Here is a 15,072-nt window from a genome sequence, read left to right as displayed (position 1 = left end):
GGAGGAGAGGTGCTGGTGCCACAACCAAGATGGCACCTGGGGTGGTCTGCCCACCACCACCACCTCCTTAATACAGTGCCACTAGATCCACCCATGTCCCTCCCCAGCCATATCCCCTTTTCAAATTCACATACTGGAACTGACACATGTGCACGTAGCTTTAATTAGCGCCAATCAGGCCAATCAATTAAGTTGCGCATGGAAATCGGCTTTGTGCACCAGCTTGCGCACACAACTTAAGGCTCCCTATACAGAATTTGAGGGTTTGTAGCTAATTTTCAAAAACAAACAACAGGGTTATTTCTATATAAACCAAACTAAAACTTAGGGCTCCTTTTACAAAGCCGTGGTAGCGGGGTTAAAGCGCGAGACTTTTCATCACGCGCTAACCCCCGCGCTGGCCACAAACTACCGCCTGCACAAGAGGAGGCGGTAGCGACTAGTGAGTGCGGCGGTTTAGCGCGCGGTATTATGCGTGTTAAACCGTGCCTCCATAAAAGGAGCCCTTAATTTTACAGACCGCATCATCAACCAAGAGGAGCTCGACTCGGTTAACAATTATGTAATACATAAGGAAAAGTAGACTGAAATAATAAATTTTCAAAATATTTAGCAAACAAAAAAGTTTTCAGAACTTTCCGGAATAAAGCAAAAGAACCTAAACTTCTTAATGTAAGCGGTAAAGCATTCCAAAATTTGGTTAATTTAAAAGAAAAAAGAACGACTAAATCTCTTAAAGGTTCTGTTTTTACCACTGAGAGAGGGAAATGTAAGTTTTAATTTTTGAGAACTTCTGGCAAGATGAGACCTACGCCCATTCCAGTCTAAAGGAATCAAAGTAGCAAAAATGCCAAATAGGATCTTAAATGCAATACAAATGCACTTAAATTAAATTCTGAGATACACTGGAAGCCAATGTGATTCCTTGAGTAGAGGGGTTACGTGATCAAATTTACTCTTACTGAAAATAAGTTTAGCTGTAGTGTTTTATATTAATTGAAGTCTCTGCATAGGCATACTTTGATTGAATATTTATGTGGGTGCTCATAGAAGGAAGCAAAATGTTCAGAATCCCATGTATGTACATTCTTCCCTCAAACTAACCTGCCCAAAGGAACATCTCCTCTTAATCCAAATAAACAACATGAAGCTGATGTAGTCTCGTACGCAAGATGAGTAAAGGCAATTTTCAAACAAGCTAATTTACTCAGCTAAAACGGGCATTTATTCTGAAAATAACTTTGAAAATCTTCTCTCCTTTTATCTGAAACAGCTCAGAGTATTAAGAATTCCAGAAGTAAAACAGAGATGGAGATCTTTTCCAACATGCCCCGATTTACATGCGAGATTCATTCCTGTCATGGTATTTGCAAAACAAACCCTCTGGAGGCCTACCCTTGTTTGAGATTCCCCTGGAAGCTATTCCGTTCTTAAGAGATATTGCTATCTGAAGCAGCTTATGTAGGTCTGAAATGATTGTTATGGCATTATTTTTTCCCTAGTCATTTTGAACGCTGTAGGATTTACAGTGGCAGTTAACAACTGTCATAAAAGGAAATATTAGTCTAAACGTAGGTAAGTCTAAAACACAGTTGACACAGTTCAAGAAAATATTCCAAGCCTGCATTAGGAGATATCATTAACACTCCATTAGCACCTTCTACTCTGCCAAAAAAAAGGCTATTCTTGTAAATCCATATACATCTCTTATTTACAGCTCCAAAATATTTATAGATTTATTGCCCCTGGGTTTGAACAGTGTTGCAATCACAGCTCCAATTATTATCTCCAAAGTGATGAGTATTATTATTTTTATTGAGGCTGAAATTAAAAAGCTGAGCTCCTAAATTTTGGGATCCAAGTTAAGTGCCAATAGGGACTACTTTGAAATGGACATTCATATCAGCCCATTTAAAACTAGGCCAATATTTTAGGAAAGGCTCAGTGAACACTGGGCTTTTTATAAAATATGCATAATATCACCAAAGATGTATGTAGATATGGCATAATGTGCAAGAGGCAGGGCCATTTAAAAAAAAAAAAAAAAACCTTTGTTTTAGGGGGAAGGGCAGTGGTGGAATGAATGTGTGATTCAGAGGCTCAGCAAATCTCAATCATTATACACTCCAGGTGCAAAGCCTAAGCTTGGCGCTATGCGTGACTGTGAACAGCTCTCTACAGCAGAAATTTCTACAGGAGTCAAAGCCCAAGTTTCAGCCTCTCTGACATTGCTGCCTGGATGTCCCACCACCATTTAAAACTAAACATGGTGAAGACTGTGCTTCTTATCTTTCAACCTAAACCTACCTCTCTCTCCTCTCCCCCCATTCTCTCTTTCTGTGAATAACTCTCATCCTCTCTTTCTTTTCTGCTCACAATCTTGGGCTCATCTTTGACTCGTCTCTCTCTGTACAAATCTCTGTACAAATATTTATTTATTTTATTTCAAAAATGTCTTCTCTGCTTAATAACTAAGCGGATAACAACAAAAGCATACACATTTTTGATGCATACAAACAAAGCAAAACAGTATCATCAAACCTTTTCCAAAAAAGAATGTGCTAATAGAGCTCTAAAATAGCCTTCCCAAATAATAAGCTAATAAAAGACTTTAATAAGGTTTTAAATTGGGTTTAAAAAACAAAACAAAACAATTGTCCCTACATAATCTCAGGTATCTTGGCAGTGCATTCCGCAGATGCCCGTCATTTCTTTTTTCTATAATATTACCATAATCCAGCCTTTCCTTTCTGAGCACACTACCGCAGCCCACAGCCACACTCTTATCACCTCTCGCCTAGATTACTGCAACTTGTTTCTCACAGATCTTCCACTAAACCAATCTCTTCCATTCAATCCTTTTAAAATTCTGCCAGTTCTAGTAGAGTTGCAAGCAGGTCTCTGGAAAAGCTTAGTAGGCAGTTCAGTGGACTGCAGAGAAGGGGACCCAAACCCATATCCCACTAACTAGTACACTTGTCGTGGAGAGTGTGAGCAAACCAAAACCCACCAAAAGCCTACTATACCACCATATAAGTGACACCTACAGCCATAAAGGCTATTGGGGTGGTAAACAGGTGGGTACAGTAGGTTTTGAGGGAGTGTGAGAGGGCTCACCATATAATGCACAGGGATTATGGGGAGATATGTACCTGGCACCTTTAATGTGAAGTTCTCAGCAGTGCCCCCTAGGATGCCCCACAGGTCTGCTGGCATGTCTGTGTGGCCAGTCCATTAAAAATGATGGCCTTTCCTACATGGAAATGGTTTGTTTTGGACTTTTTTTTTTAATGGAAAAAAAAAAATTAGACGTCTAGCTGGACAAACTATCTAGCTGGGCCATTTTAAATTTTTAAAAAAAGATAGACGTCATGCAGGGTTGAAAATGGACCCGATTTTTGGGTTTTTTATCAAAACGTCCAAAGTCAGACTCAGATGTCCTATTGAAAATGCTCCTCCATGATGCTAAGACTGTGGTAGCATTTTTATATGTACAGTATATATACTTTTTTGTAAAGCGGATTCTTATATTCACTCTCCTCTTTACAAAAAACAGTAAGGAGAAAAATAATTTGATAAAAAAATCTCAGTCCTATTAAATTTATATATTCCAATCATGTTGTTCACATGCAGCTGGTATAGTTTCTTTCAATTAATAAATACTAAACTACAACCTAATGATAGATACAAGCTAATGATAGATACAACTTACCCTCATAGTGTACTTTAAACCCATGAGCACTAACTGCAAAGTCACTTGTCAATCGTAATGAAAACACAGGTCCTGTACTTGTTACGGGTGGAGGAAGATGAAATCCAGTTAACCTATAATAGAAACAGAGAGATTTTAATTGTTTAGCAAATACAGGGGCCAACAAGCGTTAACAAAGGCCATTCCCACATGTTTAGTACAGGGATTAATGATTGATATTGATGGCATGTGCGGTACAATCAAATCAATTTACAATTATATTACGCAAGTATTTTCTTTGCCCCTCGTGGGCTCATAATCTCTAAGTACTGTACCTCAGGGAACGGAGAATTAAGGCCCATATTCTATAAATGGCATCTTAACGGCCCTACTGGTGCCTAAATTAAGTACAAAATGCTGTTTAAAAGAGCTTTTAAGTCAAATTTCAAGGCACCTACTGGTACCTAAAAAAATTGGTGCTAGAAATGCACCTACAAAGTCACTTTATAACACTTAATGCCTCTATAGCTGTGGCTAATGCTAATTAGGTGCTATAACGTGCCTCCATAGGCGTGATTCATGTCCAAGGCAGGCACCCGAAATGTAGGCTTGAAAACGGACCCTTTCCTCAAGGTGCAGTTCTCTAAATGGCACCGTCACGTTTTTGACACATGATCGGTGTCCGCTTTTAAGGCGGCCACCTACAACGCTGTTTACAGAATCCGGGTCTAAGTGACTTGCCTAGAATCACAGGGAACTGCGGCATGAATCTGCAGATTCCAACAGGAAAGGAGTTGAGACTTCAAACATCAAGGGCGGGGGTATTCTCCTGCATTAGTCCAAAGGAATGGAACAGGCTTCCGCAATATATATGGCGGCAAGAGAATATGGCACATTTAAAAGATAGCTGAACCGCCATCTTTTTCTGTAAAATGAAATATGGCTGAACAACAGATGTCTGTGTTGTGGTTGTGGGGAGGATGCTGTGTATGTTAAAGATGATTGCTGTTGACTGCTTTATGTTTTTATTGTATTTTTGTATGGTTCGATTTTTGTAACGGTATTTATCATGTCTTTTCATTTGTCCTTTGCTACGTATAAGGTGAATAATAAATAAACACAATACAATACAACCTAGTTCCCCAGGGTCTCAGCCCACTGCACTAACCATTAGGCTACTCTTCCCATTTTACAGTAGATGTATTGATGATAACCCAAAAAGTTGACTACATTTAACTGTTGCATAGGCAAGGAATGTTTTTTTGTTGCTAATTTTGGCACAGACAGCAGAACACGTTGGTTCTTCAAGTCAGCAGTTCAGCCGCATAGGCAGGTTTTATACGGATAGGTGAACATACTTTCCATGATGAGTAAAAGAGCACTGTGATTTTGTCTATCACGACTTAACTACAAGACTCCTGAGGCAGGCCCTCTTGTAGGCCGAAACACGATCGTGTTGAGTCAATCACAACACCAAGAGACTGAACACCATTGGTCACCTTTGTTGTGTTTTTTTTGCTAATAAATATGTGCAACAACATTTATTTAATTAAGTATTTCTTATATACTATAAATCTATGTGATTTACAGCACGCACACATAAGATTAAATAGATATAATATTAAAACATACTGCTGTTCAAAACATGCAGTATTCAAATACTGTACAATGAACAATGTCTAAAATTTCTGTTTTTTAATTCATAAAAATGTCTGAAGCTTTTAAAAGTTTCCTAAATGAATTCAAATACCCAATCTTTCTCAATTCCTTTGGAAGACAGTTCTATAACTGAGGTCCCATGACCATAAAGATCAAGTCCCTATATATCTCCAATTTAATTTGCGTAAAATTAGGAACATCAAGTAGTGTCCGATTACTTGAATGAAGGGGATGTCCAGGCACATGAACCTTTAGGGTTGCAGACAGACAAAGTGGTTGTTGTTCATAAAGAACTTTAAAAATGTGTGTTAACATTTTTTTTATGAATACAGCAATGAACAGGCAACCAATGAAATTGCTTAAAAATTGGTGTAATGTGACTATCGGCCTCTTTTACAAAGCCACGCTATGGACTTCGGGGCTGTTAGTGCATTGCAGCCTCTAGCAGGGATTTGCAAAAGAAGCCGTATGTAAAGGACTTCCTGAGATTTAATGAGAAACAGCATTTTGAGCAATTTGTAAAGTTCTTAAATCTTTTTTAGGCAAACCAATTAACAATGTGTTACAATAATCAAACAATGGGTATATGCATACTTGTACAACTCTATGAAAATTAGGCAGACTCATCAATCCTTTCAAAAGTCGTAGTGATTTCAGCTTCAAAAATATCTTCTGAATAACCAATTTGAGATGCAGTTTCATTGACAGTGAAGAACCATGAAGTACTCTCAAATATTTCAGTTTTCCCTAAAATGGGAATTTCAGTACTGTATTCTTATAAAGAAAAAGCTGCAGGAAATTGAAGATTTCATCTCCCAGATAACAATAAAACCTGAGTTTTGGATGGATTTAAACGTAATTTATTGAAACATAATGCCAGAAACAAAAATGCACCAGAAATAGATACATGAACTGATCGATTTTCAGAGGGTTGTGTTCGTGAGGAGCTAGCTAAAATAAAGGTAGGCAAAGCGATGGGGCTGGATGGATCTATGGAAATACTTTTTTTACAGAAAGGGTGGTAGATGTGTGGAACAGTCTCCTGGAAGAGGTGGTGGAGACAGAGACTGTGTCTGAATTTAAGAAAGCATGGGTTAGGCATATGGGATCTCTTAGAGAGAGGAGAAGTGATAATACGGATAGAGGAGTAATAGATCCTGATCGATTTTCAGAGGGTTGTGTTCATGTGGAGCTAGCTAAAATAAAGGTACACAAAGCGATGGGGGCCGGATGGTGTACATCAGAGGGCGCTGAAGAAACTTAGGGAAGTTCTGGTATCTCCATTGACTGACCTTTTCAATGAGTCTCTAGAGTTGGGAGTGGTACTGGAGGACTGGAGAAGGGCAGATGTGGTCCCTTTCCACAAAAGTAGAGGTAAGGAAGAAGTAGGGAATTACCTACTGGTAAGTCTAACTTCTGTGGTAAGCAAATTAATGGAAACACTTTTGAAATGGAGAATGGTGAAGTTTCTGGAATCTTGAATTACAGGACTGAAAGCAACATGGATTCACTAGAGGTAAGTCTTGTCAGAAAAATCTGAAAAATTTATTTGACTGGGTGACCAGAGAATTGGATGGAGGGATTGCACTAAATGTAGTGTATTTAGATTTTTACAAAGCCTTTGACATTGTTCCACATAGGTTTCTAATAAATAAACTGAATGCCCTCAGGATAGGTCTCAAAGTGACGGGCTGGATCAAGAACTGGTTGAGTGGAAGGTGACAGAGGATAGTGATCAATGGAGATCACTCTGAGGAAAGAGATGTTACCAGTGGTATGCCTCAAGGTTCTGTTCTTGGGCCTGTTCTTTTTAACATTTTTATAAATATCAAAATCTGCAATTGATTAAACACCCAGGATGGTGTAAATAACATGAAGAAAGACCTAGCAAAGCTTAAAGAATGGTCTGAAATTTGGCAGCTAAAATGTAATGCTAAGAAATGCAAGGTCATGCATTTGGGCTGCAAAAACCTGAGGCTGGTAAGTCCTTAGCTTTAAGCAGAAAATGGGAGGCAGAATAAATTATAGTGTAAATAAATTGTGGAGGACTGATTTTCCAAACTGAATATCTGGTGCTGAACTTAGCAAAAAGTATGAACTAAGGACCAAGTCACTGCTTTGCAGATATCATGAATTGGGATGGATTTCAAATTTGCAACTGTGGAAGCTGTTGCTCGTTCTTGATATGCTCCAATCTGTCCAGGAGGAGACCGATGAGCTTTAGTATAGCAAAAAGAAACGCAATGGGCAATCCACAAGAATATAATCCATTTAGATGCTGAGTTGCCTTGAGTAGCTGAATTGAAGAAGATAAAGAGCTGATTAGTGTTGCAAATAGCCACAGTTCTGTCCAGGTAGAAAAGTAAAAGTTCTCCTGCAGTCCAATGTGTGTAGACTTTGCTCTATTGAAGAAGAGTGCATAGGAGGAAAAAATGATGATAAACTTATTGATTGATTGAGATGGAAATCTGTAACAACATTTGGAAGAAATTTTTGGGTGAGTCCACATTAGAATCCTATTGGGGAAAATTTGGAGGTATGGATAACTAGTGCTTGCATTTCACTAACTCTACTTGCAGAAGTAAGATCCATGAGGAAGGCTGTTTTCCATGTTGGCAGACCCCAAAGATTCAAAGGGATCTTTCATCAACTAGTCCAAGATAATATTAAGGTCTCAAGCTGGAGGTGGAGTTCGAAGTAGAGGCCAAAGGTTAGTGAGACCTCTGATGGTTTTGCGAAATTGGCTTCCTATCTAAAAGGTGATGATATGGTGATATGTCTGACAGATGAAAATGCACAGAACTGGTCTTAAGGCCTGAATCTGATAAGTGGAGCAGGTATGCTAAAATGTGACTGATCAGGCAGCAAAAAGGATCTGGAGCTTGAGAATGTGCCCAGATGGAAAAAAAGTTTCCACTTAACTTGATAAGATTTGGTTGTGGGCAGGCATCTGGCTGCAAAGAAACCCTTTTGAACTGATGGAGAGATTAGGATGTCAGCAAGGATTGATTGTTTAAGTTCCATGCCATGAGACTGAGGCTGCGAAGATTGGGATGTAAAGATGACCATTGTGTTGGGAGAGAAGAGAGGGATGATTCCCTAAAGGAAGTGGAGGAGGATCGAGAAGGTCCAGGAGCATCAGATACCAGATTTGCCCGGGCCAATGAGGAGCAATTAGAATCATTTGACATGACATAACATAATAGCAGATTTCTAGACCTCAGAGCCGTAAGTTCAGTGCGGTTAACAAAAGATTATGCTATGAGAAAATACAGAAATAATATGATATACAGAAATCTAATTGATCAGAAATTTAGAAAAAAGAAAAGTTTTCAACAGTTTTCTGAAATGTACATAAGATGTGGATCTAATTAATAATGAACGGAAACCTTTATCATAGTAAGCTGCTTGGTAGGAAAGACAATGCCCATGATATTTCTTACTTTTACATGCCTTAGCGGAAGGGAACGTAAATAGGGCATGAGATTTTCTACTATTCTTATGCGTCACATTAGCAAATCTGTTGGCAAAGTACAAGGGTCATTTCATAAATAATGCACACTATTTTTTTAAATTTACATGTTTTATTTTTTTTCCAAGTATTTCTTTACAATCCTTCAATATAATCTCCCTGCTTTGCAATGACCGATTCCCAAGGTCCAGGAAGCTTCATTATTCCATCCAAAACACTGTTTTAGTTCAGTTGCCAAATGGCTCGGGTACCGGCGTAAGAAAGCTCTTCCAGAGATGCAAAACGATGTCCACGCATAGATTGTTCCAACTTTGGAAAAAGGTCAAAGTCTGGTGGTCTCATGTCTGGACTGTAGGGAGCATGAGGTAACACCTCCCAGCCGTATTCGTGTAGTTTTTCAATTACATTCCCTATGTGCGGGCGAGCGTTGTTGTGAAGAACGAGTGGCCCAGCCAAGAGCAACCGAGGTCGGGTTTTGTGAATTTTTCTGCATATTTTTTGCAAAAAATCACGATAATAGACTACTGTGACACTTCTTCCACATGGAACTTTGTCTGTGATGATGATGCCTTCATGATCATAAGCAAAAATCATCTGTTTGACTTTTGATTGAGCTCATAAAAATTATTTTGGTCATGGGGAAGATGGAGCTCTCCACTCTTCATTGAAAAGCTACACGAATATGGCTGGGAAGTGTTGCCTCATGTTCACTACAGTCTAGACATGAGTCCACCAGATTTCGACCTTTTTCCAAAGTTGAAACAACCTATGCGTGGACATTGTTTTGAATCTCTGGAACAGCTTTCTTCCGCCGGTACCCAAGCCATTCAGCAACTGAACAAAACAGTGTCTTGGATCGAATAATGAAGCTTCTCGGACATTGGGACTCGATCATTGCAAAGCAGAGAGACTATATTGAAGGATTGCAAATAAATACTTGAAAAATTAAATTAAATTTTAAAAAATAGTGTGCATTATTTATGAAATGACCCTCATATAATGGGGCAACACCAAAAGCAACTTTATAGTATAAGCATCCCAACTTAAAGATCACCCAAGTGTTGTCTCTGGTGACTTTCTGAAGAAATTTAGAAATAACTGGAATTGGTGGAGAGGCATACAAAAGAGCAAGATCCTATGGGGTGTAGGACATGGAGAGCAATACTTGGTGCACTGAGTATTGACTTCATAAACAAAAAGGGTCAATCGCAGGGGTGTCTCATTGTTGACAAATGTGTTGTACTACTACTGGATTCTGACTGAAGTAGGAGGAAGACTAGAGTTTAAAACATGTTAAAGATAGTCAAATACATAGCACAAATACTCGGATTCGTGAAAAAATCAGTATTATTATGAAACACTTTCACGAGAAAAAAACAATAAATGATGTCAAGTACTACGTGTAGACAGAGCTGCTTTAGTCATAGGGAGAAAGTTCAAGCTGAACTCGAGGAAAAGCCTCAGATAGGGGCCCTCCCACCACCACAATGGTGGATAAAGGTGGTAGGGTGATAACCTCACCGGCAAAAACCTCTGTTTGCTCCCAATTGTAAACAACTATAAGCAGGGCTGTCTAAGCTTGATAGAAGAAAAAACTTTTCTACTTATCTCTCAATTGACCGGTACACCGACGATGGCCAGCGTTTCACTAACTTGCTGCCTCAGGGTGTAATCAAAGTCCGATCAAAAAACTGAAACCAGAAAAGAAAATTACATCAATATCTGGACTTACAGCAAACTTCAAAAATATTTTCAGAAGCCACCTTGACATACCTTTTAGTAGGACGCCGCAACGTCTCAAACGATCCAAAGATCAAAAAAGATGGCTACACCATGACTGTGCCGGGTTATGAACTCCCGGGGAATGACGTCAGACCCCCGGGAGTGGCTGTGTAATAGAGCAGCTGACTGAACACCTGACTCGAAAGAGACGCGGTCAGAAAATGCAAATTAACCGCTCTCAAAAACCTTATGTTTTAAATTTGTGTTTTAAATGAGGTATATGATGTAGAGCTGACAACAAAAGATGTCCGAAGTCTACAAAAAATCAAAAGAAAATGTTCCATTCTAGTTTTTGATTGAGCCCGTCGGGTTCTTCACTGTTCAGTTTGAAAATCCAAGTTTGTTCAGCCCGCAGGAGTTGTTGTTGTCTATCTGCACAATTGTCCCTGATGTGATCAATGACACAACATTGTAGGTCAGTAAAATCATGATTGTGTTCCAAACAATGTGTGACCATGGGAGCTTGGAGTCGATTATTTCGAATACAACTTTTATGTTCCGTCACTCGTATTCTAAAAGGACGGATGGTTTGTCCCACATATAATCTTGGACAGGGGCAAATAAAGACATATACCACAAACATAGAATTGCATGAAGTGTTGTGTTTGAGCTCAAATGTTTGTCCTGAGCTTGGATGCACAAAAATGTCTTTAAGTTCGCGTGTGATTAAACAGGTGGAACATTTACCACACTTGAAGTGGCCTGCGGGTTGATCTCTGGCTGAAACAGGTTCTGTGACATCAGAAGGGCTCAAAAGTTCCTTGAAGTTTTTTTGCCGAGAATATGCCATTCTTAAATGGGTCTCTCTGAATATGGGTTGTAATGCCATTATATCCCAATGGTTGCGTAAAATTTTGGTGATGTTGTTAGTATTAGGAGAATATTCCAAAACACATGTTACGATGTCATCTTCATCTTCCTTATCCTTGTTACTTGGAACAAATAAAAGATCTCTATTCATAAATTTTGCTCTTTTATAAGCTTTTTTCAATACAGTAGAGGGATAACCTCTGTTTATTAACCGAGTATATAGCTGTTTGCTGTTGGCTTTATAGTCTGACATGTTTGAACACAGACGTCTGTAACGAAAAAACTGTGACGTGGGCAAACTACGTTTAAGTGCTGCTGGATGGTTACTAGAGAAACTAAGGAAAGTGTTTCTGTCAGTGTTCTTTCTATAGATGGTAGTCTGAATGGAACCTCTATCTTGGACAATCTTGACATCTAAAAAAGAGATAGAATCAGGATGACATTCCATGCTGAATTCAACTTTCTGATGTCTAGAGTTTAACCAAGCATGGAATTGATTTACCGTAGTTCTTCTCTGGAGCCCACCCAGATAACAAAAATGTCATCTATGAATCGTAGCCACGTAAGAATTTTGTCTGAAAAGGGATTATTTTCAATCCACAAGCTTTCAAATTTTTGCATAAATAAATTTGCTACGGAGGGTGCCATGGTGGCTCCCATAGCAACCCCCGAAATTTGTTGGAAAATTCTATCTTGAAACCTAAAATAATTTCTTTTCATAGCTATGGTCAAAAACTGTATCAGAAGATGGATAGGAATTCTATTATTGTTCATGTTGTTTTGGAGAAATTCATCCACAATAGTAATAACTTCATCTTGGGCTGGCCATCGTCGGTGTACCGGTCAATTGAGAGATAAGTAGAAAAGTTTTTTCTTCTATCAAGCTTAGACAGCCCTGCTTATAGTTGTTTACAATTGGGAGCAAACAGAGGTTTTTGCCGGTGAGGTTATCACCCTACCACCTTTATCCACCATTGTGGTGGTGGGAGGGCCCCTATCTGAGGCTTTTCCTCGAGTTCAGCTTGAACTTTCTCCCTATGACTAAAGCAGCTCTGTCTACACGTAGTACTTGACATCATTTATTGTTTTTTTCTCGTGAAAGTGTTTCATAATAATAAAGATAGTCAAATACAACACAAACAATCTGTACTGAAGCCTTTGTTATCAAGTAGCTTTCTCATCTATAAGATGCTTCTAAAAACACATGTTTTATAGTTCCCCTTAAACTCAAAAGTCAATGAAAAAAAAATAAAGCGAGAGGTCATGATTCTAAAAACAGCATGGTTGTCAATGAACCATTAGGCGTTGTTTAAGGAATCATGTCTAACTCGACATAGGCACCAATAGATGTCATAATTTTAGGTGCTGGTAGGTCAGATTTAAAATAGATTTTGGTAGGTGCCCTTTATGGAATTATTGTCCATGGGGCTGATTATGTAAGTGGTGCTGGCTACCTGTCTACAAAAAGGACACCTGCCACATGTCAATCACCAACAAGCGCTGCTTCCAAAATCACAGCTTCACCGAACTCAAGGCGCCAGAAATGTAGGCCATGGTTTCACAGGCCTAAATTTTGGCCCCTAGGGTCCCGTCAGAATCGTGGCCAGCAACGCTTAGTGATGACAAAGTCCAGCACCACCCATACCATTTGTCCTCTTCTTTTTTTTTTTTTTATTTATTTGTTTATAGTTTTACAAATTGTTAAACAACAATATAATAGAAATAAACATTTAAAAAGAAACATAACATAAATTGTAAATTCACAAAATTAACTAAGTTCATAGTCCACAAACTGGGGAGAGAAAATCCTACACCTCCAAGGGAAGTTGGTTTTCAAGAAATATTCATTCATATTAGGATATCAAACAGTTGGATTAAATTAAATTATCATCCTGGTTAATTGAAAAGGCATGGAGGGAATTGGAGCTTAACCAGCTGCCTTACCCTCAAGGAAAAATTTCAACTGATCAGGTTCATAAAATATATATCTAATATTCTGGTGGGTAACACAGCATTTACAGGGAAAACGTAACTGAAAAGTTGCTCCCATACTCAAAATTGACTGACGATAAGTTAAAAATTTATTTTGTCTATCTTGAGTCCATTTCGATACATCAGGAAAAATTAAGACTTTTGAGCCATGAAATTCTGAATTATCAGTCTTATAGAATAGACGAAGAACTGCTTCCTTATCTTGATGAAAAACAAAGGTTACCAATAAGGTTGCTCTTCCCATAATTTCTTCTTGTTGAGATGTTTCCAGGATAGCTGTGAGATCTATATCTCCTGCTACGGTTCCTTTTCCTTTATCCTCTTTAGGAATGTTTAAATAATATGATTTATGTAACGGTGGTAAATTATTTTCAGGCAATTTAAGTACTAATTTCAAGAAGGAATGAAACAGTTCTCTTGCCGATTGGAATTTGGAAATAGGAAAATTTAAAAGTCTAAGACTCAGACTCCTATTAGCATTTTCCAAATTTTCCAATTTTCTAACAAGTAAATTTTTATCCTTCAATTGCAAGTTAATTTAAGCTTTCGCTTCAGTCACAGATTTTTCCAAATTGTCCATTCTATCGGATTGTTTTAGAAATTTCTCTTCAAAAGTCTTAAGCTGTAGATTGGTACTCTGGGCTGAAGTGACAAATTGAGAGCATACCTTGTATAGTGATTCCAAGCCACTCCAAATAGCCTCCATGTCTATAACTTCTGGTCTTATCAAAGGAGGAAGCAAAGTTGTACCGGGAATCACTCCACTGGATTCCACCTTCTCCTTCTCTGTAACATTACAGGTTTCCGTTCCTCCATTCTCCATTGTCGGCTGCAGACAAGCCGGCAAGCTGTGTATCTCATCCGGGGTCAGAGGGGAAATTTGCAGCACCGCTGGAGGCATCAACTCCGGAGCTTCCTGTGCTGCAAACAATGTTCCCGACACCGTCCCGGGGTGAGGAGGAACTCCAGGTCCCATCGGGCTGAGCGACGTCTCGCCCTCCAAGATCAAGGTCTGCCCCCCTCGGTCTGCGGATGCGCCCGCACCAACTGGGACGGCAAAGGAAGTAATCGCCGTCTGCGTCGTCGGCGAAGAGGCAGAGAAAGCTGGAAGGACGCCCCTCTGTCTTCCCCTGCGCTTTGGCATTGCGAGGGTAGGAAAAAGGACAAGTAAGTAAGTATTTGCCGATTTTGCAGGAGCCTCTCGCCGACGCGACTTACTCTGTCGCCCTCTTGGATCTCTCTCTCCCATTTGTCCTCTTCTGAGCTTCGGCGTCATTGTGTGCTGCTAGCCACCAGGGACCTAGATGCCGGTCCCGGAGGCTGTGTAGCGGCATCTTTTTTTGTAATTACTTTTTAATTGATTTAAAATTACACGGTCAATTTCCATATCGTTTAGCACCAATTAAAACAATTAAGTTATGCAACAGTATGACACCTTCCGCCACCTAACTTTTGGCATCCTGACGAGAACCTGGACCCATATGCATATGTAAATGTGTGAAGATGCATACATGAACAAGCCTAGGAAGGCAAAAGCACACCTAATACTGCATTTTAAATGCCGTTTGTGCTCTTTTTTTGCTGGATACATCACTGACAAAAAAGAGCAGGTGAAATCTCTATGGGAACTTTTTTTTTTTTTTTGTTACTTCAAATCACTGAAAAG

General features: G+C 39.1%; 1 protein-coding gene across 1 annotated transcript in view; it reads right to left on the bottom strand.

Moving 5' to 3' along the window:
- CSMD3 (CUB and Sushi multiple domains 3) overlaps positions 1–15,072 on the bottom strand; it is a 1,852,015-nt gene that overhangs the window by 1,607,018 nt on the left and 229,925 nt on the right. Inside the window, exon 3 of the mRNA XM_033933128.1 lies at positions 3,713–3,825. Within this exon, the coding sequence (XP_033789019.1) occupies positions 3,713–3,825 (113 nt within the window). The remainder of the gene's footprint in view (positions 1–3,712; positions 3,826–15,072) is intronic.

Source organism: Geotrypetes seraphini, chromosome 2, assembly GCF_902459505.1.
Source record: "Geotrypetes seraphini chromosome 2, aGeoSer1.1, whole genome shotgun sequence".
Lineage (NCBI taxonomy): Eukaryota > Metazoa > Chordata > Amphibia > Gymnophiona > Dermophiidae > Geotrypetes > Geotrypetes seraphini.
This window is presented reverse-complemented; position numbering and strand designations above follow the sequence as displayed.